Source organism: Lemur catta, chromosome 14, assembly GCF_020740605.2.
Source record: "Lemur catta isolate mLemCat1 chromosome 14, mLemCat1.pri, whole genome shotgun sequence".
NCBI lineage: Eukaryota > Metazoa > Chordata > Mammalia > Primates > Lemuridae > Lemur > Lemur catta.
Window position 1 is genome coordinate 30,737,885 of NC_059141.1, and position 24,310 is coordinate 30,762,194.

Consider the following 24,310-nt stretch of genomic DNA (forward strand, 5'->3'; position numbering starts at 1 on the left):
TGCAGATGGGACTCTTCAAGGGTCAGTGTTAATATCAGACTTATAAAACATAAGCTCAATGTGACAAGATTTTGTCAAGATACAGAATTTAAGCCAATTTATTGTACCATTAAGCAGAAACCACTTTGAGCTCCAAATTTAAAAACCATACAAATAACAGCTAAAGCATTACCCATGGACCATACACATTCATGCTCCATGCTCTTTGAAACATTTTCTTCTCTTGACTTTAAATAACTACTTCCTCTTGGTTCTCCTTGTGATGCACTGGCCTCTCCTCCTCAGTCTGTGATTTCTCTTCATCTCCCTGACCTCAGGTTGTTGGTACATCCCAGGTTTAATTCTCAGGCCTCTTCTGTGTCTACTCTTCCTCTTGAGAGATCTTCCCCTGAACTTGTACCTGCCTAGTGGACATCACTTGAATGTCCAGTAGGATCTCAAACTTAACATGTTCTTTTAAAAAAGAACTCCTAAAAGAATAACTGGTATGCATTAGATGATGATTAATGTTGACTCAATTAATGAATGATTGCTACTTTTATCTATTTTTTAAATTGAGGAACTTTTTCTTTTCATTAGAAGTCATTCAGGTTCAGACTACGGGAGCTGACAACGTCCAATTTGTTCCTTAAAAGCTTTCCATGTAAGTTCTCTTGTGGAATTTGCGTTGCTGAACAGACTCCCCACTAGGGGGTACGCGTGCACCACTTATGTTTCAGAAACCGTCGTGGTTAAGAAAACACTGAAAATTAATAAAAATAATTAAGTGCTCTTAGCTGTACCTGTTGTCTGATTTTCTGTTTATCTTGTTTGAAGGACATTTTTAAAAGGTTACATTGATGTTGTAAAAAGAATAAAAATTTTCTTTTTTTTTTTTTGAGACAGAGTCTCACTTTGTTGCCCGGGCTAGAGTGAGTGCCGTGGCGTCAGCCTAGCTCACAGCAACCTCAAACTCCTGGGCTTAAGCGATCCTCCTGCCTCAGCCTCCCGAGTAGCTGGGACTACAGGCATGAGCCACCATGCCCGGCTAATTTTTTCTATATATATTTTTAGTTGGCCAGATAATTTATTTCTATTTTTAGTAGAGACGAGGTCTCGCTCAGGCTGGTCTCGAACTCCTGACCTGGAGCGATCCACCCGCCTCGGCCTCCCAGAGGGCTAGGATTACAGGCGTGAGCCACCACGCCCGGCCAAAAATTTTCTAAATGGAAAGAACCAAACAAAAAAAAACATACATTTAAAAAGTCAGCATTAAGAGATAATTCAGGGCCACGTGTGGTGGCTCACTCCTATAATCCTACCACTTTGGGAGGCCGAGGCGGGAGCATTGCTTGAGCTCAGAAGTTCGAGACCAGCCTGAGCAAGAGCGAGACCCCATCTCTACTAAAAATAGAAAAATTAGCTGGGCATCATGGCACGTGCTTGTAGTCCCAGCTACCTGGGAGGCTGATGCAGGAGAGGAATTGCTTGAACTCAGGGATTCGAGGTTGCAGTAAGCTATGATGACACCACTGCATTCCAACCCAGGCGGCAGAGTGAGAGCCTGTCTCTAAATAAATAAATAAATAAATAGTGCACATGAAAGTAGCATGATTAAAGGATGCATACATCTGAATTAAAACAAAACTTACAAATCACTTTTAGGCTAAAGAATTATTTTAAAATAGGAATGATTCTTGCTTATAGTTATTATTCTATACTCAATTCATTTGACAAATGTTTACTGAACATTGTAACATGTGGCAGGAATGAGAAAATATCACCAGGGGTGGTGGCCTGTGCCTGTACTCTCAGCTACTCAGAAGGCTGAGGCAGGAGGATGCTTGAGCCCAGCAGTTGGAGGTTGCAGTGAGCTACCAAGATGCCACTGCATTCTAGCTGGGGTGACAGAGTGAGACTCTGTCTCAAAAAAAAAAAAAAAAAAAAAAAAAATTCCCTGCCTTTGGAGCTCACAGTTTAATGGAGAACAGAGTCATATAAACATAAAGTATTAACCTAATTAAGAAAGATGTGAAAAAAATGCTTTAAGAGCTCACTTAAAGAATGAGATTAGCTGTGGTGAGGGAGATTGTCACAGAGAAGGGTCATTCAGGTGTCCCGGAATAACTGGCTTTATCCTAACTGGGCTTCGAAAATGTCTGTGTTAACAGACTTGAGTCCTTGTCTCCAAGATGTGTGTTCTGTCTCAGTGCTACTGCTCTATCGCCCCACTGGTAGCCACAGGGTAGTATTTAGATATTTATACTAAGCATTCTTGTTTTTCTGGTCTTTTCTCATCAAATTCTGGGTCAAGGGACACTCAAAAGATTAGTTTAGTTGAGTGAGGAAATGGGGTACCAAAGTGAGAGACTGAAATAATCTGGAGTGTGAAAGAGTAGCCCACAGGAGGACTACTGCATTGGACATGGGAAGTTACTGGACCCCCAGCAGGCATATTAGCATGCTTGACTGACTAATGAGTTGCCAGTGGACCCGATGACACAGAGAGCTTTACTTTACTTGTGCTGCTGTTGCTGCTGCTTCCTCCTCCTCCTCCTTCTTCTTCTTTTTTGAGACAGTGTCTCACTCTGTCACCCAGGCTAGAGTGCAGTGGCACCATGGTAGCTCACTGCAACCTCCAACTCCTGGCTCAAGCATCCTCCTGCCTCAACCTCCCGAGTAGCTGGGACTTCAGGCGCACACCACCCTGCCCACCTAATTTTTCTAATTTTAGTGGAGACAGTCTTGCTCTTGCTCAGGCTGGACTCAAACTCCTGACCTCAGCTATCCTCCTGCCTCAGCTTACCAGAGTGTTAGGATTACAGGAGTGAGCCACTGAGCCTGGCCTACTTGTGCTTCTTAAAGTAATTCTAGGTTGTCAGGGTATGTTGGCTTATAGGAAAATAAAGTATCCTAAGCTTATGTCCTATGGATGGGTATGTGTGGGTTCGCATAGATGGGATTAAGCATATGCATTTAGGAGAGCTAGATGAGTACCTAGAGAGAAGAAAGGCTTATAAAAAGACAAAAATTCATGCTGTAGAACTCTGCAGCTTTTCTGTACTCCGCCAGAGCAGTTTTGAGAGGAGGAGATTGCCAGTTGGAAACATCAGCAAGCTATATTCTCAGGTGCTGTCACTGACAATTTTATGAGAATGCCATTATAGGCAATGAGAGTCTAGACAAGAACTGGTACTCTTTAAAACAGTAGGACTTTTTTTTTTTAATGAAAGAAAGAAAAGGGATAGAAACTAAAGACAGGATTTCATTTAGATGCCAACACTTCACTTATCTCCACTATCACTGCCAGAGAGTGGGCAGGCAGGGGGAGGGGTGAAGGAAGCAACACCTTGATATGGATTTTAAAACACCAGGAAACCAAGGGCAAAACAACAAATTTACATGAATTTTTAGATATTTTATGAATATTTTGTGAAGCTATATCTTTAGCTTTTCTTTGTGAGAAAATTATGGAAAAGGATATACAAGATTTTAGCATTTTTATGAAGACACAATGATTTGCTAGTGAAGGTTAGAGGGAAACTGAAAGAATTCCAGATTGTTCTGTCAGGAGTTTGGAATAATACAATGATATATGAAATTTAAACTCAACATAAGCAAGGAGATGCTGCAGAAGCCGAGATTTTCAATAACTATGTTTGTGCATTGTGACAGCTTATAAATTAAAAACCTAGCAACTCTTAGGAAATACACTCAGCCATCAGTATAGAAAATATAAGAAAGGTGACAGCTGTATAAAAAGGGGAGTTTGGGCCCAATGCTATAATGGCAATGGAAGGGGAAGTAATTTTAAAGGTAGTATTTTAATGATCATTTGGTGAGTTTGTATGTCACACATTTAAAAGTTGTTATGGACTGAACATCTGTTTCCTCCCAAAATTCCTATGTTGAAATCCTACTCCCTAGTGTGATGGTGTCAGGTGGGACCTTTGGGAGGTGATTAGGTAATAAGGGCAGAGCCCTCATGAATGGGAGTAGTGCCCTCCTAAAAGAGACCCCCGAGAGCTCACTCACCCCTTTCTGCCATGTGAGGACACAGAGAGATGCTATCTATAAACCAAGAAGTGGGGCCTACCTGAACCCCGGATCTGCTGGCACCTTGATCTTGTACTTCTTACCCCCTAGAATTGTGAGAAATCAGTGTTTATTGTTATACCATCGTCTATGGTATTTTTATTATAGCAACCTGAAGGGACTAAAACAAAACAAAAGCAAAAAGCAGAAGCTTCTGTGAAGTATAAGTGGGCTAGTTAAGGGCTGGTAAGAGTGTAGGTGGTAAATTATATTAACTGGTTATTAAAATAAAAAAAGCACCATTAATTTTCAAAACCTTTGTGCAATTAATTAATGTGGAATATTATATAAAAGAGCCAAGACAGAATATGTAAGCTGAACTGATTAGGGTATTCAAAGGGACAAAAATGAGAAAAGTCAAAGTGAGTTAAAAAGTTAAAATTAGAAAAGTCAAAAGTACTACCTTAAAGAATTTTTAAGAGGCGTTGAGACCATTCTAAACCTCAAACCAAAAACTGAGACATTTCAATGTAGTCATGTCTGATCTTGGACAAGTTGTTAAACCTTTCCCAGCCTCTATTTCGTCTTCTGCATTGAAGGGTGAACAAATGACTGCTTAGATGCCTTTCAGCTACAAACTATTTTTCTTTTATTTGAGATTATGTCTAATTCAGTAGTACTCCCTTGTCCTCAGGGAAAACGTTCCAAGACCCCCAGTGAATGTCTAAAACCTGGGATAGTACTGGATTCTGTATATATACTATGTTTTTTTGATCTTACCAGAGATGGCTACTGAATGACTAATGGGTGGGTAGCATATACAATGTGCATAGTTGGATAAAGGGATGATTCAAGTTCTGGGTGGGGCAGAGAGAGTTTTCATCATGCTACTCAGAATGGTGTGCAACTTAAAACTTACCAATTGTTTATTTCTGGAATTTTCCATTTAATGTTTTTAGACCTCCACTGACTGCAGCTAACAGAAACCAAGGGAAGTAAAACTGAGAATAAGGGGGAACCACTATACTAACGTAAGGTTGAAAAAGTTTTCTCATCCACTGCCTTTTTTTTTTTGAAACAGGGTCTCATTCTGTGGCTTGTTACCCTGGCTAGAGTGCAGTGGCATCATCAAAGCTCACTGAAACCTCAAACTCTGGGCTCAAGCCATGCTCCTGTCTCAGACTCCCAAGTCCTGGGACTACAGGAGCTGGCCATCACACCCGGATAATTTTTCTATTTATTGTAGACAGTTGGGAGAGTGGGGGTGTCTCACTCTTGCTGAGGCTGGTTTTGAACTCCTGACCTCAAGCAATCCTCCAACTTCGGCCTCCCAGAGCGCTAGGAGTGGGAGGTGGGGGGGGGGGGTCACTGTGGGTGTCATACACGGTAATCACCCAGAGACAGGACAGTGTGAGGCCCATCCTTCTGTCCCAGGTTCCTGCCCAACCTGTGGCCCTGAGTAGGTGCTCAAGGGTTATTGTTGAATGAATGAATGAATTGATGAACGACTGAACCAGCCTTCCTTGCTTCGTTCTGAGGGGAGAACAGGGTGAGCCACCACACCCAGCCCCATCTTCTTATTAAATAATATTGCTTTGTGGCCTAGGTATTATTAATATCTTCCACTTTTCTTCTGACTCAATAGATTATTTGGCTTATCCCAGGCAAAGGAGAGCCTCTAAAATGTTGATCATAGTGAAACTGCTGCAAACATTGGCCCATCCTAAATAATTTTTTTCCCACTTAAATTATTTCTGTTGTTGTCGAATATGTAGGGGTAAGAATATGGGCATACTAATCAGATAAACCTGGGTTTGAAACATAACTATTACTTACCAGCCAATTATAATAGCAACTGCGTTTCCTTATCTGGAAAAGCAGGGCTAATTCCCACCTTGAAGAATGAGAGTATTATTCAGCACTCAGATCAATATATTTTGAGGTCTTTGTTCCTTTTCTTTTTTATTTATAATCCAGTAGGGCCTAACTAGAAAAGAAAACAGATTTGATTGTTTTTAGCGTCTTAAACTGAAGAAATCACTACTGGCTTCCAATAAAACCTTTAAACAAAACGGAATGAAACAAGTCTCACTTATAATAAAAACCAGCCACTCTGACAGGGTTTGAATACTAAGGGGGATTTTAGGCAATGGGTACTAAATCCACATACACCTCCAGGATTCTTCTGCAGAACATTATAACCGGCCATGTCTCCGCTTATGTGTAAGATTTGCAGAATGCCATGGGAAAATTAACCCTCATTTCAATATATTAGGCTTTGTAGCCTAAATATAAAGGCAGACAGGGTCTGTTTTCAGAGCTGAGAGGCCTGTTTCTAGACGCCGGAGTGTGAGGAGGGTTAGTCAGAAGGGGTTGACCCCCCTGGAACCCCCTTCCCCGGAGCCCCCAGCTCCTCCTTGGTGCCGGGGTCTAAGGCAACCCCCCCCCCCCCCAGCTCCCATCCTCGTCCCATTCGGCTGTTTCTCCTTTTCCATTTTCGCTTTCTCTCATAAGTGGTCAAAATAGGAAACGCAAGTATGTATTTGTTGCTTGGTGTAGTGCTCGAGAAGGTTTTTTAATTAAAAAAAAAATTCCCCCCCTCGGTTCCTCATTTCGCTAAGAGTCTGCACATCCACTGGCCCACTAGTCCCTTTAACAAAAGGAAAAGCCCCCGCCAAACTGTCGTTTACACAGCAAGGAGGCTGGGGTCCGTTGGAGGGGGCCTGGGTCTCCTGCCGCAGGGAAGGATCCCCGGGCGAGCGGACTGGGGATCCCGGGGCGCGTGCGGCGCCGCCCCCGCACAGTGGGGCGGAGCGGCAGAGGCGGCGGTCGCTGCCCGGCGCGGGGAGCCCGGCCCGGGAGCGCGAGGGCGCGGGCAGCGGCCAGAGGCGGCGGCGGCGGAGACGCGGCGCGGCTGCCGCAGGGGAGCGGCCGCGGCGGGCGCGAGGGGCGGGGCTCACTCCGCAACTTCTGCCGCCACCGCCGCCGCCGGGCGCTCTCGGCCGAGCCGCGCGGCCGCCGCGGGCTGAGGTGCTGCCCGCCGGGGCCGGCCCGCGCGTCCCGGGCGGGCGTCCGTCGGGTGCCGAGGCGCCTCCCGCGGGGAGTCCCCGCGCGGTCGCGCCACTGCGTTCCCCGCAGCGGCCGGGGGGCCCGGGCGTGCGGGGCCCCGAGACCGAGCCGGGCGCCCCCCAGCGGCCGGCGCGGGCCCCATGGCTGGGCCGGGCGGAGCGGAACCGGCGAGGTGAGGCCCGGGGGCCGGCAGCCGGAGCGCGCGGCGGGGGCGCCGGCTCCATGGGCAGCAGCGCACAGCGGCACGATGATGGACGTTAACAGCAGCGGCCGCCCGGACCTCTACGGCCACCTCCGCTCTCTCCTGCTGCCAGAGGTGGGGCGCGGGCTGCCGGACCTGAGCCCCGACGGGGGCGCCGACCCGGTCGCGGGCTCCTGGGCGCCGCACCTGCTGAGCGCGGTCCCGGAGGTGACAGCTAGCCCTGCGCCCACTTGGGACGCACCCCCGGACAATGTCTCCGGCTGTGGGGAGGAGATCAACTACGGCAGAGCCGAGAAAGTTGTGATCGGCTCCATCCTGACGCTCATCACGCTGCTGACGATCGCGGGCAACTGCCTGGTGGTGATCTCCGTGTGCTTCGTCAAGAAGCTCCGCCAGCCCTCCAACTACCTGATCGTGTCCCTGGCGCTGGCCGACCTCTCGGTGGCCGTGGCGGTCATGCCCTTCGTCAGCGTCACCGACCTCATCGGGGGCAAGTGGATCTTTGGCCACTTCTTCTGCAACGTCTTCATAGCCATGGACGTCATGTGCTGCACGGCCTCGATCATGACCCTGTGCGTGATCAGCATCGACAGGTAAGGGCCGGGCCGCCCGGTCCTGGGGTCCAGCTGGGGATGTGCTGGCGGCGCAGCCCGGCGCGCTCGCCTTTGCTGGGAGGATCAAGCCAGACTCCCAGGCGGGATGAAGGGCTGCGCTTCCAACAACCCCCACACATCAACCCTACACCAGCCAAACTTCAGTTACAGCATAGCCTCTATACATCGCTAAAAGAAAAACCCGAAATGTTCTGCTTTACTGTAGTGACGATTTTAAGACCAAAGTTAAGAGTATTTTAAGCCTTAGCAGTTCCACCAGGGGGTCCCCTGGCTTGGTTTAAGGAAGGAAGGGATTTGATGCTGTCTGGCTTGACAAACCCTTGCTGTGAGCCTAACAGGTCATTTCTTACTTTAAGAAATCAGAGAGGAAAAAAAAACAGAGCAAAGACACCTTGTTTCCCCAAAGTGTGCGAGCTACACCCTAGGCCAGTGAAAGAACTTTGGAGGGTTCCTGAATTGAGGTGTACATGCCTTAAACGTTGCACCCTTGTGATTGCTAATTCCGCATCGCATTCTTGTGGAAGTCTGCTTTTAAGTGTTTGGCAACGTTATTCCTGCAAGCTTACTGACTGGAACCTTACTCCCTGTTTGAGTGGTTGGTTCTAGCCTTTCATCATATCCCTTGGGGACCTTCTCTTGAGAACTCCCCCACTAGAGTAATTGAAACAGTCTGACCATCTGTCAGAGAGGACTGGGGAAAAGTAGTCCTGCCATGGGTGTCATATTGGACTCGGAGACCCTCAGGGAATTTTGAAATGAAGATTCGGGAATTTTGAAATGGAGTTAGTCTTTGGCCCTACAAATATTATGCAGGTGACAACTTTAAGTATGGTCGATGCTCTTTGGCTATAGAGCAACTGTTTCACTTGAAACTGAAATAGTAAACCTTAATATTCACAATCAGAATTTTGCTGGTGTTTTAAAACTAGCACAGGACTAGTATCCTGTTGTGTTTAATGATAGAGAGAAATGGTTGCTTATTTTCTTAGTGGATCCACAGGACCTTTAAATGTGTAGACTTTTAAGCATAGGAGAAATAATTGATACCTTGACACTTAAAATGACAGTGCATCAAAGGATGGTTTAGCATGAAACTGAGAGTTTCCTTTTTTTCTCCTTGAAAACACTGCTATTTGTGTTTTGTTGCTATTTAAAATGTTCTGCTATTTTATGCTTGACCTGGGTTTATAATTACTAAATAAAGGGAATGATAGGAAAGGGATTATTTTCAAGAAAAAAATACATATAGCTCCATTTATTTCATGATTTTAAAAAATTGATCCTTGCCATTTTATATATCATGGTTGGAGCCTCTAACAGCAAACAAGGAATTATTTTAAGAGCAGAGTATAAACCACATAAGTGAGGATATTAGCACCAAACTTGGCAGCTGAAGTTCTGAATTACTGTAGTTAAGAATGACAAAAACAGGAGTTACTTGAAACTCTTACCATTGTTCTAATTTTACATGACAAGTCTTACCTTTGTTTAGGGTACTTTTCCTGGCTATCTTGTCTTAACTGGGACTTTACATGCAACTTTTTTTTTTCCTTGTTATAAGCAAAAGATGGTACAATATTTAGGCCTAAAGCCTTAGCTCTGTGCTTTTAAGGTATAAATTTTCTGCCTTGTTGCACCTAGGAGTCATCTTTTTAAAAGGCACATTGTTGCATAGCTAACAATTGCTCAGGGCGATAAAATAGGTAATTAAAAGATTGATGGTCTAGTGTTACAGCTCTTTTAGAGTTTGTCTAGCAGATTTTCCAGTCCTCACCGGAAAACCCTCCAAAAATTTATTTAAAAAATAATAAAAATAAAGATTGATAGTCTGAATACAAATATACATATTTAAAAGCTGGCAAGTAAAAAATCCTTATAAAAGCTATAAAAAAAAAGAATAACAAAAACATGCATTTACATTCTGGCTATGGCAACAGGAATTAGGAGCATGCACTCAATATACATAGCAAGTATATACATGAACTAAAAGCTCAGAAATCCCACTGCTTAGCCAACCAAAATGAAGCATCTTGCATGAATGGAGTCTTTTAAAATGGAACTTAGTCTGATAAAACAAATAATAATTTATGCTGCAAGTAATACATTTATAGCCATTTAAAAATTTCATAATTGATAGATGGTAAATAAATAGCACAGAGTGCTAATTTGTCTCCTAAGACAGCCAGTACTTCTGTTCTTCTGGGCACGTTAAAGCTTGTCTGATATTACCCTGTGATTCCAGTACATGAACTAAAGACATTCTTCGTCAGACTTCCAAAAACTAGGATGGCTTTTAAAATTTATTAAAATATTTAAAAAAATGAAAAAATATTAAATAAAAAAGACATTCTTCACTCAGTGTACATGTGTGACTTAGCATCAGCAGGCATGTCCGGAATACAGAGGTTAATTCTCTTCTTGGCAAGAGTTTCTAATTTTTTCATTAACTATACCCTTATGATTATCACAAATTATGATAATATAGGCATATAAATTCTATCTCTTTTTACCTGTGGGAATTATCCTGGTGAATTCTGCTTAAAAATTATTTTAGCAGATCAGCATATCAATGCTTTAGATAAAATGAAGAATTGATAAAATTGGAAGGCACAGATTGATTTTCTTCCAATAACAGAACTAAAAATGAAGAAAAGGAAAATACATTTGATATCTAAGGTAAATTACTTCTAAAAGAATGTTTTCTTCAGTTCCACTGTAAAATATGACAGGTGATATAAAATGTGCTATGAAAATATGAAAAAATTAATCTTCATTTATTCCCTTATTCATTCCCTCTTGAGTACCTAGTATAAGTTACACTGTGCTTTGTGCAGCACAATGAAAGATGAATAACAATATTCTTACTTTTGAGCTTATATTCAAGATTTTGGATATCTGTTGGGCATTTAACCTGTCCAAAATGGAACATTTCATTTTTCTTAACCACTCCTCACCATACTGGGATGCTTTTCCAGCCTTTTCCAATGCAGTGCCATACTGTTCTTCTCCCCAGGCTTCAAAACTCCCATTCCTCACTCTTTTCAGATAACAACTCATATTCATTGAAAAAGTAGTAGCCATTGGATGGGAACACCCTTATCTTTCTATCACCAAAAAAACAATCTTCCCTTTAATCTCTACCCTTCTTTTTATTTCCTTCCAGTTAAAAGATAAGAAGATATTGTGTCCTAACAAAGACAAAAGCCCTGGACTTCATGTTTCATATCCTCACCTTCTTGAGGACTTTGTTTCTTCAATGATCCTTCATCTTTGGTCTGTCATTGGCTTTTTCTCCCTACTTGGTCAAACTTGGTCTTCTATCTTTAAAAATCCCTTCTTTGGCCTCACTTCTTCCTCCAGTTATTTCTCTGCTTCACAGTTAAGCTGTTCAAAAAACTGTGTCCACAACCTGTCGTTACTTTCTTACCCTTCAGGTAGTTGAGTTTGACACTAACCAGGTCCACTGCGATATTCTAACTGGCCTTCCTGGTTCTACTTCAGTCCATCCCACCAGCCATTCCATATGAAGAAGCTAGAATGATCTATTATAAAAAATTTTTTTTTGTTTTAAGTGAGATAAAATTTATGCATAGTGAAATGCACAGATCTTAAATATCCAATTTGATGAGCTTTGACAAATGTATATGTATACCCATGTAGCCAATATTCCAATCAAGATATAAAATGTTGTGTCATCCAAGAAAGTTCCCCATACCCCTTTTAGAATGATCTTTTAAAAATAGAAATCAAGTTACCTTTTATATATGGTTTTAAAACATGTAAAACAGTTCTATATATTGTTTAGGGAAGCTTTTTATGAGGAGTAAAAGTATAAACTAGTGCAGAGGAATGGTGGACACCAATTTCAAGGAGAGTGGTTATCTCTGATGGGGTGGGTGGAGGAGTGATCTGGGAGGAGTACACATATCAACTATATTGAGGCCGGACATAGTGGCTCACACCTGTAATCCCAGCACTTTGAGAGGCCGAGATAGGAGGATGAGGATTGCTTGAGGCCAGGAGTCTGAGACTAGCCTGAGCAACATAGTGAGACTCCCTCTCTACAAACAATTTAAAAATTGTTTTAAAAAAATTAGCCAGGCATGGCTAATTGGGAGGCTGAGGCAGGAGGATCAAATAGTCCCAGCTACTTGGGAGGGTGAGGCAGGAGGAACAAAGAGCCCAGGAATTTGAGGTTGCTGTGAGCTATGATGATGCCACTGCACTCTAGCCTGGGCAACAGAGCCAGACAACTGGCTCCAAGCAAACAAAAAACTATATCGGTAATGTTTTGTTTCTTAATTTTGGTGGTAGATACAGACTTATTATTCTTTGTATACCTTTTTTGTATTTCTGAAATGCATTTTAAAACTTTTTTTGGAAATACATATAGAAAGGTACACACTCCTAAGTGTGGAGCTTGATGAATTTCCGCAAAGTGAACATATTCTTGTATTAGCCATATCAAGAAATAGGCCATTGGTAACCTCCCAGAGATCCCCTCCTGTTCCTTTCTGGTTTCTAATGCCCCTGAAGGTACTGTTGTTTTGACTTTTAGCATCATACATTAGTTTTGCTTGGCTAGAACTTAATATAAATGGAATTGTATAGCAGTACTCTTTTGAATGTGGCTTCCCTTGCTCAACACGATGTCTGTGGGTTTCATACATAGTTTTTAGGCTATCAGTAATTCATTCATTTTTATTACTGAGTAGTAGTATTCCTTTGTATAAATATGCCATAATTTGTTTATCCATTCACCTGTAGATGGACACTTGAGTTGTTGCCAGTTTAAGGCTGTTACTAATGGCACTGCTCTGAACATTTATTTGTGTACAAATCATTTTGTGGACATGTTTTAATTTCTTTTGGGTAAATAGGTCATAAGGTAATAAGGTACTTTGGAACATTCTATTTCTGTCTCCCCATCACACCTTCTGTGTTATTATTGTCATGCATTTTAAGTCTATAGGTTTTAAAAGCCTGTTAGAAGGATATTAATGCTATTTTCATTGTTGTTCTAAAACAATCAATATTCATTCTTATTTACTCACGTTTACCTTTTCTTTCTTTCTTTTTTTTTTTTTTTTTTTGTTGAGACAGTCTCACTCTGTTGCCTGGGCTAGAGTGCTGTGGCATCAGCCTAGCTCACAGCAACCTCAAACTCCTGGGCTCAAGCAATCCTCCTGCCTCAGCCTCCCGAGTAGCTGGGACTACAGCCATGTGCCACCATGCCTGGCTAATTTTTTCTCTCTATATATTTTTTTAGTTGTCTAGATAATTTCTTTCTATTTTTAGTGGTGACGGGGTCTCGCTCTTGCTCAGGCTGGTGTTGAACTCCTGATCTTGAGCGATCCTCCCGCCTGGGCCTCCCAGAGTGCTAGGATTACAGGTGTGAGCCACCGCGCCTAGCCACATGTTTACCTTTTCTATTGCTCTTTATTTTTTCCTGCATTTTCATCTGGGATTATTTTCTTATGCCCAGTTAGACTCCTGTTAGCATTATTTTTTCAGTGAGGATTTGCTGGTGACAAATCCTTTCAGTTCTTACTTACCTGAAAATGTCTTAATTTTACCTTTATTTTTGAATGCTGTTTTAACTGGGTATGGAATTCTGTATTTTCAGTTTTTTTCTTGCACTTTAAATAAAACATTATTTCATTGTCTTTAGACTTCCATCATTTCTGTTGAAAAAAGCAGCCATCAGCCAACATTGTTATTACTCCATTGAAGGTAACGTGTCTTTTTTTCCTCTGGTTGCTTTTAGGGTTTTGTCTTTAGTTTTTATCAGTTTTTCTGTGATGTCTCTAGGTCTGGCTTTACTGATTATTTTTTGTTGTTTATTTACTGTTACTCCTGTTTGGGGCTCCTAATAATTTTTGTATTTGTGTATTCATATCTTTAGTTTGCTATTATTTCTTCAAACACTGTTATTACTGTTACATTCTTTCTTCTTCTGTATCTTCAAATATATGTATTTTAGACCCTTTTACCATATCACACATCTCTTACGATCTTTTCTGTATTTTCCATTTAACTTTTTTTGCTCTGTGCTTCAGTTTTGAAAAATTTTTGAACTGCCTTCCAATTTGTTAATTGTCTCTTCTGCTATGTCTAATCAGTTGTTCAACTTTATCTATTGAGTTTTTAATTTCAGTATTGATATTTTATAGTCCTAGAAATTCCATTTGATCTTTTTTTAATTGATTCTAATGCTCTGATGAAATTCTCTACCTTTTCATCTAATTTCTCTGTCTTGTAATATTTTGAGTATATCAATCATTGTTAGACTCTTTCTCTCCTAACTCCAATAACTGAGTCACTTATTTCTTTGTGTGATCTGTTTTGTTTTTGGTCTTTGTCCTGGATGCCTGGCAAATTTTGATTGTGTACTCATCATTTTGTATGAAAAATCGTAGATGTTGCAAATGATATTTTCTTCCAGAGAAAGTTTCTGCTAAGCAGACATATTGGGGAAGTGATTATTTTAATCTGATTAGGGACTGAGCTAAATGTAGGCTACATTTTAGTTTTGATGAGGCCCTGCCACTGGCAGATGCCTGTTTCTAGGGTGTAGCCTTCTTGAGATTTCACCTCAGAGCCTGGGGTATTCTCAATGATTTCTCCCCCCACGGCTAGTTCAGAACTCTAATTTTTTGTCACCCTGAAACTGGCAAAATTCCCACTGAAAACTTTTTGGGAGCTTTCTTCATAACTTCTTAGCCTCTTGCCTTACATAGTTTCAGAATTCAGCAAATGTCTTAAGGGAAATACCAGACACATGCTGGGCTTAGTTTTCTGTTCCTTCCTTTTACTAGGGTCTTGGCCTCTCAGGTTTTTCTCTCTCTAGCCCCAAGAGACTGCCAAGGGTTCTTCTGGTGTTTTTCCCTCCTGATAGCAACTCTGCTGAGGCTTTTTGCCTGGATCCTCAGCCCCTTACTCCTCACCTAGTTTTGGCAAATGTCCCAAGGGAGAGAGTGACTGCAGAATTTTGGCTCACATCCCTGTGGTTCTCTCTTCTCCAGGATTTTGTCCCCTCAAGTCCTGGTTGTCTCAACAACCCTGTGATACCCTCAAGAAAGTGTGTGTATACACATGCATGTATTTGTGCTTTATTCAGCTTTGTTTCATTTTATTTTTTTCAGTAGCTGGGACTACAGGCACATGCCACCATGCCTGGCTTTGTTTTTCTTTTTTTGAGACAGACTCTTTCTCTGTCACCTGGGCTAGAGTGCAATGTCATCATAGCTCACTACAACCTCAAACTCCTGGGCTCAACTGATCCTCCTGCCTCAGCCTCCCAAGTAGGTGGGACTACAGGCACACACCACCATGCCGGCTAATTTTTCTAGTTTTTGTAGGGGGGTTGATGATCTCACTCTTGCTCAGTCTGGTCTGGAACTCCTGGCCTCAAACAATCCTCCTGCCTTGGCCTCCCAGAGTACTAGGATTACAGGTGTGAGCTGCTGTGACTGGCTCCCTAATGTGTGTTTCTTTGATTCCAAGTTGGAAAGCTTAAAAGTGTTTAACCCTCTAGATTGGTAATAATTAAAATGTCTGAAAAATACCAAGTGTTGTCAAGGATATAGAGCAAAGGGAACGTTCATATATTACCAGTGGGATTGTCAATTGGTGAACCATTTTGAAAATAGTTTGGCATTATCATGTAATTTTAAAGATACCCTATTATTTCATTGCTAGGTATATAACAGAGAGACTCTTGTCCACCAAGTCTTCTACAAGAATATCAACAAACTTGAAACCCCAAAACTTGAAATAAGACATATGCGTATCAATAGTAGAATGGATAAATAAATTGTGGTATATTCACACAATAGAATACTATTCAGGAGTGGCTATCAAACTTGCATGTGTATCACAATTATCTGGAGAGCTTATTAAAACACAGACAGCTGGGTCCTACCCCAGGAGTTTCTGATTCTGTAAGTCTGGTGGGGGCGGGGGGCGGGGGGACCCCTGAGAATTTGCTTTTCAAAAAAATTCCCAGGTAATTGTGATGCTTCTGGTCTTGGGACCTTAGTTGGAGAACTATTGCTATACAGCAGTGAAAATGATCAAATTTGTAACTAAACATAGCAAGCAAATACATCGTACAAAGTAATTTAAACCATTTTTTGTTATAAAAATTTTGTGACATATTTAAAAATCAAGAACATTATATAATGAACCTGATGTACCCATTATGTGGCTTCTACAATGATCAGTTTATGGCCAATTTATTTAACATATACTTTGCAACTCCTCCCTGCTCCCATTATTTTAAATCAAATTTCAAATGTCGTATCATTTCACTGATAGATAATTTAGGTTCACAAACATAATGCTGTGCAGAAGAAGCAAAGTACAAATGAATACATATATGTGATTTCATTCATATAAAAATTTGAAATAGGCAAAAACATTGTTTAGGGACATACATAGGTGGTAATAAAGAAGAGGAAATGAGTGTCATAAGAACAAGAATAGTGATTACTTCCAGGTGGGAAGGAGGAGATTGTCATCAGAGAGGCATGCTTCTGAGGTAATGTAATGTTCTATTTCTCCTCCCCTCCCTTCCTCTCCTCTCCTCAACAGGACTCACTCTGTTGTCCAGGCTAGAGTGCAGTGGCATCATCCTAGCTCACTGCAGCCTCAAACTCCTGGGCTCAAGTGATCCACCTGCCTCAGCCTCCCACGTAGCTGGAACTACAGGTGCACACCACAATACCCAGCTAATTTTTCTATCTTTTATAGAGACAGGGTCTCTCTGTGTTGCTTAGGCTGGTCTCAAACTCCTGGTCTCAAGCAGTCCTCCTGCCTTGGACTCCCAAAGTGCTAGGATTACGGGCGTGAGTCACTGCACCCAGCCTTGTTCTATTCCTTTACTGGAGTGGTAATTACACAAGGGCTTCCTTTTAAAATTACTGTTAATGTGTCCATGTATATTTTAGGCCCTTTCCTGCATATGTGTTTTGTTTTATAATAACAGGGTCAAAAGTATTTATTTGATGACATCTTGTGAGGTGAATTTGGATTTATGTCAGATGTATCATTAATCTGAGAAGATGCAGTTATTATTTTAATGCTATCAGCAACCGTTAGCTTTTAGCTTCATGTATGAGGGCAGGGGCCATCTTCGGGTTGTTCATGGTTGTAGGAACTCATCTGCCTTATTTGCAAGAGCCATAATATTTAGTCCTGACTGGTGTCTGGTTGAAGCCTTGCTTCCTCGCCAGGTACTGTGACTCATTCCCTTCGATGATCTGAGTTCTGTTCTTGGCTTTAATTTTGCAGTGATCAGCAGTGCAGGATGCATTCTAGCTTCTCTGGATCGCCTTTCTCTTTGAAGGAAGTCATCCTTGCTCATGTCTAAAATTAATTTTCAGCTTGTAGATATATTTTAAGAATTGATAGAATCCTCTTCTAGCTTTGCTATGGGAAAATGAAAGGGAGGAAATGAAACACATCTTCTGCCCTATTCTTTTGTGAGGTAACACTTCCCACCAACTGTTTTTTTTTTTTTTCTCTCACATTAACTATTATAACAAGAAGGAACACCTCAGGGTAGAAATGGTAACAGCTAATAGATATTTAATGCTTTATTGTTTACATACCACTTGCAAATACAAAAATCTCCTTTGATCCCTGCTACAACGTTGTGAGGTAGACATTATTATCCCCACTGATGTGGGAGGAACTTGAGGCTCAGAGGGTAGAAGTGACTTGTCCGAGGATATACACTTTGTGTGGGTGGAACGTGTGTTCCAAGCCTATTCAAACACCATGTGCTTATGTATGTGTGAATGTATTTAAGAAAAATAATAAAAGTTGAGACATGGACCACAATGAAGGAGATAAATCCTGATTTGGGTCTTAAAAGAAATGTTGAAATATGCTGGTGATAAGAAGGCCAGAGAGCATTCCAGGCAAGGGAGCAGCAGATGCTGAGGCAGTGACTCAGTCTGAGTGAACTCAGGGAGGGAGCAGGAAGGCATCTTGAGTGAGGGGACAGCATAGGAAAGACCCTAGTCAGTGAGGCTTTGCCCCTCGCCTACCCCAACCTCCATCCTCCCCTGCCTTCTTAGTTATGGGAATTCCTGTCTTGACCTGGAGATGTGGCTGCCCAGGATAAAGACTCTCTTGCAGCTAGGAATAGTCTTGTTACTAAATTTTGGTCCTAGAGATGTTAGTAGAAGTATTATGTTTCAGCTTCTAGGAAACTTGCTTCAAGGAATTGGTGTGTGCCCTCTTCTTTTTTCTCCTTTCTTCCATCTTGTTGCCTGGGATATGAATATGGTGGCTAGAGCTCTAGCTGTCTTGGCCAAGATGTACAATAAGGGCGATGCTTGGGAAGGAGGAGCAGTATACTGGAAGGGTAGCTCTACCGGATTGCTGGAACCCTGACTTCTTACTAGCTGATGAACTGATACCACTCTGTTTATCAGACACAGCTGAACTCAATTCCAAATGCTAAACCTAATTACATGTTGGGCATCCCTAATCTGATAGTCTAAAATTCAAAATGCTCCAAAATCTGAAACTTTTTGGGTCCCGATGTGGTATCACAAGTGGAAAATTGCATATCTGACTTCATGTGATGGGTATACAAAATTATTAAAAAATATTGTATAAAATAACTCTCAAGTTATGTGCATATGAAACAAATGAATTTCGTGTTTAGGCTTGGGTTCTATCCCTAAGATATGTCATTATATGTATGTAAATATTTCAAAATCCAAAAAACATTTGAAATCTGAAACACTTCTGGTCCCCAACATTGAGGATAAGGGGTCTCAACTTGTATCCATTTTTCTTCCACCCGCTCGTCCTTCCCACAGATGTCCACATACACTTTCCAGAACTTCAATGTGAGGTGTCACTGTGTTGTTTTTCTTTGGAAATTCTTCAGGGGTAATATTGCCATTTTATGAGTGCCTTTTATGCTACTTAGGTTTCTAGACACTTTACATATGGCATCTAATTGAATCTTCACAATAATGAAGTGCAATCTTTCTTGTAAGGGTGTTTATTGAGTGTTGGGTGTCTGGCCTTGAGCAACGTCTCTGCTGGCCAGAAGTGAACGAGACATATATGAACACATTTAATCCCATTCTATAGGTGAGGGAGCTGAGGAAACTCACATATACCATACATGATGGGCACAGTGTCTGAATCAAAAGCCCCTGTGTGTTCCACTACATCATCGTGGCCATTGCCACTGTATGAGGAGGATGTTGTTGGGATAGCATTCAAGGCCCTTTATTGTTTAGTTCCAGTCCTTTATAGTTGACCAACTGACCAACTCTGCCATAGGCACTCTTCTTTTCAACATTATATCAGAATAGAGCTAATGCTCTTACCCCCCAAACTGGTTCCTCTTCCAAAGTTCCTATCCCAATATTTGTCATCAGTCTGTACTTAGTTGCTTTGCTAGACATTTGAGTATCATTTTTGAAACTTCCCACCGCAACTCTTCATTGTCACCAGCTAATCACCAAGTCCTGCTGGTTATTCTTCCTCATTCCCCCCTCCCACCCCAACAACTCAACCTGATCCCCTATCATCTTTAGGTTGGACCACTCAGACTACCCTCCTAGGGGTCTCCCTGTCTCCGTCCTTGGTCACTGTTAATGCAGGACGCACAACCCTAGCTTCACATTAGAGCCACCTGGGCCAAATTTAAAACAAATTATTAAAACCAATACCAATGCTAGGGCCCCCTTTAGAGATGCTTATGTAATTGATGCCAGCGTAGGCCTGGGCATAGGTATGTTTGAAACTATCCCCCAGATGATTCTAATGAGAGAGAACCCTGAGTTGGGATGATCTTTAAAACATGCAAATATGATTATACCCATGGTTCTCAAACTTGTCTGCATATTAGAATCACCAGGGAATTCCCTCAAAATTTCAAAGCCCTGACCATACCCAAGACCAATTAATTCATAATCTCTGGTGGTGGGACTCATGCATCCATATTTTTTGAAGCTCCCTGGTCTAACGTGCAGATAAGTTTGGCACTGCTGGATCTTGCTGTTCTCTTGCTTCAAACTCTTTAATGGGTTCCACCACTCTTACCATGAGATCCTAAATCTTTAATGTGCGTTAAAACATTGTTATGTTCTAGCTTCTGCCTATCTCACTAAATCAGGAATTGGCACACTCTTTTTTTTTTTTTTTTACAAAGGACTAGATAGTAAATATTTTAGGCTTGTGGACCACATGGTCTCTGTTATGACTCCTCAACTCTGCTGTCATAGCTTAAAAGCATCCATAGATAATATGTAAATATGTAGGTGTGGCTGTATTCCCATAAAACTATTCATGGATACTGAAATTTGAATTTCATATATTTTCAACATGTCATGAAGTAGTATTTTTTTGATTTTTTCAGTTATTTCAAAATACAAAAACCATTCTTAGCTGGGAGATCTGTACAAAGACAGACTGGAGTAAGATTTGGCTCTTTGTAAGTTTGCCAACTTCTGGCCCTAGATTCGATTCTATTCAATTCTCTCCCCTTCCTTCCTTCCTTCCTTGCTAGCGACTAATCATCTATCTGCCTTCTCCCTTCACCCATATTTTGGCAACTCTGGTCATCTTTCAGTTCCTTGACATTTTGATGTTCAAGGCCTTCACAGCTCTCTTCATTTCTCCCCTGGAATTTGGCTGGGTAATTCTTTTCCCTTTTTCTTTTTTTTGAGACAGGATCTTGCTCTGTTGCTCCAGCTGGAGTGCTGTGGCATCAGCATAGCTCACTGCAACCTCGAACTCTTGGGCTCAAGTGATCCTCCTGCCTTAGCCTCCCAAGTAGCTGGGACTACAGGCACATGACACCATGCCCAGCTAATTTTTCTATTTTTTATAGAGATGGAGTCTCGCTCTTACTCAGGCTGGTCTTGAACTCCTGGCCTCAAACAATCCTCCCATCTTGGCTTCTCAAAGTGCTAGGATTACAGGCGTGAGCCACCACAATCAGTCTTTGGCTGGGTAATTCTTACCACTCTTCAGGCAGGTCCTTGATTAGATATTACTGGCTCATAGAAGCATTCCTAGAATCCCCTGACTATCTTAAACAGGCTTATAACACCTTGTACTTTTTCTTCCTAGCACTCACCTCAATTTGTAATTAATGGTTTGTGAAATTAACTGTAATGAATTCATGATTTGTGAGATCCGCATACTCTACATAGCAGGACCTGGGCCTATCTTGTTGGAGACTGCATCCCCAGCCTCCAGCATAGCACTTGGCATGGGGCAGGTGTTCGGTTAATCTTTGCAGATTGACTGTGGAAGGAAAGAAGGGAGAGAAGAAGGGAGAGGAGGAGAAAGGAATGGTGCCTCTGATTCTCAAATCCACAACATCTGGCTTTGACTTCTTATCCACCAGCTTTCTACAAAACATTCCTCTTGGTAACAGTGGAGAAGTTTACTTGGTAAACCAAATTAGGGGATCGGGAGATTGGTGAAAACAGAAGCATCGTGGAGACAGTGGGACAGTCCCAAGGGATGGTCTCAGCAAGGCATAGTAGGCTGGTGAGTCACTTTCTGCTGTCCACGCATATGCAGCGCACTGGCATTAACAAAACTGCCGGTGCTGTGGAAGCCTGAGGCAGCTCAGAGCCAGGAATCTGCTCCTTAGTATCATCAGTGCTGTGCTGGGGAGCAGGGTGAAAATGCAGGCAAAATTAAATGAAAATCCCAGAGCCTTTTTGTTTTTCTTTCAGTGAATAAACACATTGTTGACGAAGCCCACACACCCCAGAAGGAAAGCCGCGGTGTCAGGCATGAAGGCAACCCCCACGTAGGGGAGCATGATAATTGGCAGCGATCCCAGTGTTGGACCACGTGCCAGGCCTGGTGCCAAGGGCTTCTGTGATTCATCTCATTTAATCCCCTGACCACCCTGTGGGCACTCTCACTCCAGCCCACCGCTGGGTGATGCGGACAGGGAGGCTGATGGAGGTTAAATAACTTGCCCAGGGGCACACAGGAAGAAAGGAGTGGCTTCAGGTTTGGTTATGGGGAAGTCTGACCCTGGTCCATTTTAGTCTGTTTGTGTTGCTATAATACGAGTAATTTGTAAACAACAGAAATTTGTTTCTCACAGTTTAGCAGGTTGGGAAGTCCAAGATGAAGATGCTGGTAGGTTCCATGTCTGGTGAGGGTGTAGTCTCTTCTTCCAGGATGACACCTTGTTGCCACGTCCCCATGTGGCGGCAAAAGGGACAGAAGGGCAAAAGGGCTTCCTAACTAGTTCACTCCAGCCCTTTTATGAGGTTCCTAATCCCAACCATGAGGGCTCCACCCTCATGCCTTAATCACCCCCTAAAAGCCCATCTCTTGATAGTATCATGTTGGGGTTAAAGTTCCAACATATGAATTTGCAGGATCACATACATTCAAACCATAGCAGGATCTTCCAAGGCTCAAGGGGGTGCTGGCTTTATGAATATGATTTATGGGCCATATCAAACATGGAGCATTTTTTCTTGTCTTTTAGAGAAGATGATATTAATAATAATGTAGTATAAGTCCATAGTCTCTTATCTAAAACCTTGGGGCCAGATGTGTCCCAGAATTCAGAATTTTTTGGATTTTAGAAATGTAATTCAGTTTAGTATACTGTATGTTACATAGCACCCTCACTGTGGCTTAGGGCTATAACCTAGAAATTAAATATGTAAATGTTCATATTTAGTGGAGAAAAATAAAGGCTATAAATAGTCACGTCAGTTAAAGTTAGGTTCTGCTGCCAGATAAGTCTGCCACCAGTTTGACAGGCAAAATAATCAACCTCCAAAGATATCTATTCCATGTCCTAGTTTCTGAAACCTGTAAATAAGTTACCTTACATGGCAAAGGGCAGGGTTTGGGGAAGAATGAAAGCAGGTGGAATTAAGGTTGCTAATCAGTTGACTAAGAGAGGGAGATGATCCTGAAATTTTCAAGTGTGCCCAGTATAATCACAGGGGTCCTTAAATGTGAAAGAGAGAGGCAAGAGAGTCAGAGAAGAAGATGTGACAATGGAAGCAGAAGCTGGAGTGATGTTATGTGAGAGGGACCCAATCCACCCATGCTGGCTTTGAAGGTAGATGGGGCCACGAGCCAAGGAATGGGAGCAGTCCCTAAAAGCTGGAATAGGCAAGGAAACGGGTTCTCCCTAGAGTGTCCAGAAAAAGACGCAGCCTGTCAGTACCTTGATTTTAGACCAGGGAGACCCACATTAGACTTCTTTCTGACTTGCAGAACTATAGGATTGTGTGTGTGTTTTTTGTTTTATTTTTTTCACTTTTTTTTTTTTTTTTTTTTGAGACAGAGTCTCACTCTGTTGCCTGGGCTAGAGTGCCTGGTGTCAGCCTAGCTCACAGCAACCTCAGACTCCTGGGCTCAAGGATCCTCCTGCCTCAGCCTCCCGAGTAGCTGGGACTACAGGCATGCGCCACCATGCCTGGCTAATTTTTTCTATATATATTTTTAGCTGTCCATATAATTTCTTTCTATTTTTAGTAGAGATGGGGTTTTGCTCTTGCTCAGGCTGATCTCAAACTCCTGAGCTGAAACAATCTGCCCACCTCGGCCTCCCAGAGTGTTAGGATTATAGGCGTGAGCCACCGCGCCCCACTGGATTGCGTTGTTTTAAGCCACTAAGTTTGTGGGATTGTTATAGTAGCAATAGGAAATTAATATAGGTAGTTTAAGAACAAGGTCTGATTTCAGAGCCTTTTGGGTTTTAGGTTTATGGATAAGGAATTGTGGACCTGTAAATGGTCTTATTGTGCATTACACAAGATACTAAGTTCACTTAATTCTCACAGCAGCCTTATGTAAAGGCACTTTTGGCTCAGAGAGTTAACAAACATACCTAAAGTCACAGAACTAGTTAATGACCTGTCTGGGATTTGAAGCCATGGCTGTTTTTTTTTTTTTTTTGTGCTTCATGGTTTGTGCTCTTATATCTCCTCTAGGCAATTGTTGGTGCCCAGATTTGAAGCTTAAAGCTTTGCCAGTGCTGGGGATAAGGATGAACAAGTTAAAGATGAATGAATATTGCCCAGGCCCTGAAGTTGACAGACCTGGGTTCAAGTCCCAAATTTGATATTTATAGTTCTTTGACCATGAACATATCACTTAATTTCCTTGAGGCTCAGAATACTCATCTATGAAATAGATAATACTAATGCCCTACTCAGAGGTTTGTGATAGTTATGTGAGCATGCCTGGCTCATGCTGAATGCTGATTAAATGTGAGCTGTTACAATTATTAGCATTGTTCTTGTATTGATGCTGTGCTTCTCTATTTAGTAAGGAATGTATTACTGTGAATAGAGGAGTCAGATCTCTATAAGAAAAATTTGAACAGTCCTTAAAAGTTGAAACTTGTGGAGTTAAAAGGATAAGATAAACTCCA

The 24,310-nt window shown here is 42.0% G+C and overlaps 1 protein-coding gene and 1 non-coding gene across 2 annotated transcripts in view; both read left to right on the forward strand.

Moving 5' to 3' along the window:
• The first annotated feature begins 6,971 nt into the window (after positions 1-6,971).
• HTR7 (5-hydroxytryptamine receptor 7) overlaps positions 6,972-24,310 on the forward strand; it is an 83,307-nt gene continuing 65,968 nt past the window's right edge. Inside the window, exon 1 of the mRNA XM_045568297.1 lies at positions 6,972-7,878. Within this exon, the coding sequence (XP_045424253.1) occupies positions 7,331-7,878 (548 nt within the window). The 5' untranslated portion in view covers positions 6,972-7,330. The remainder of the gene's footprint in view (positions 7,879-24,310) is intronic.
• LOC123650496 lies at positions 9,624-9,685 on the forward strand. The gene has a single exon (XR_006739364.1). It is a non-coding gene; the product is annotated as a U7 small nuclear RNA (small nuclear RNA).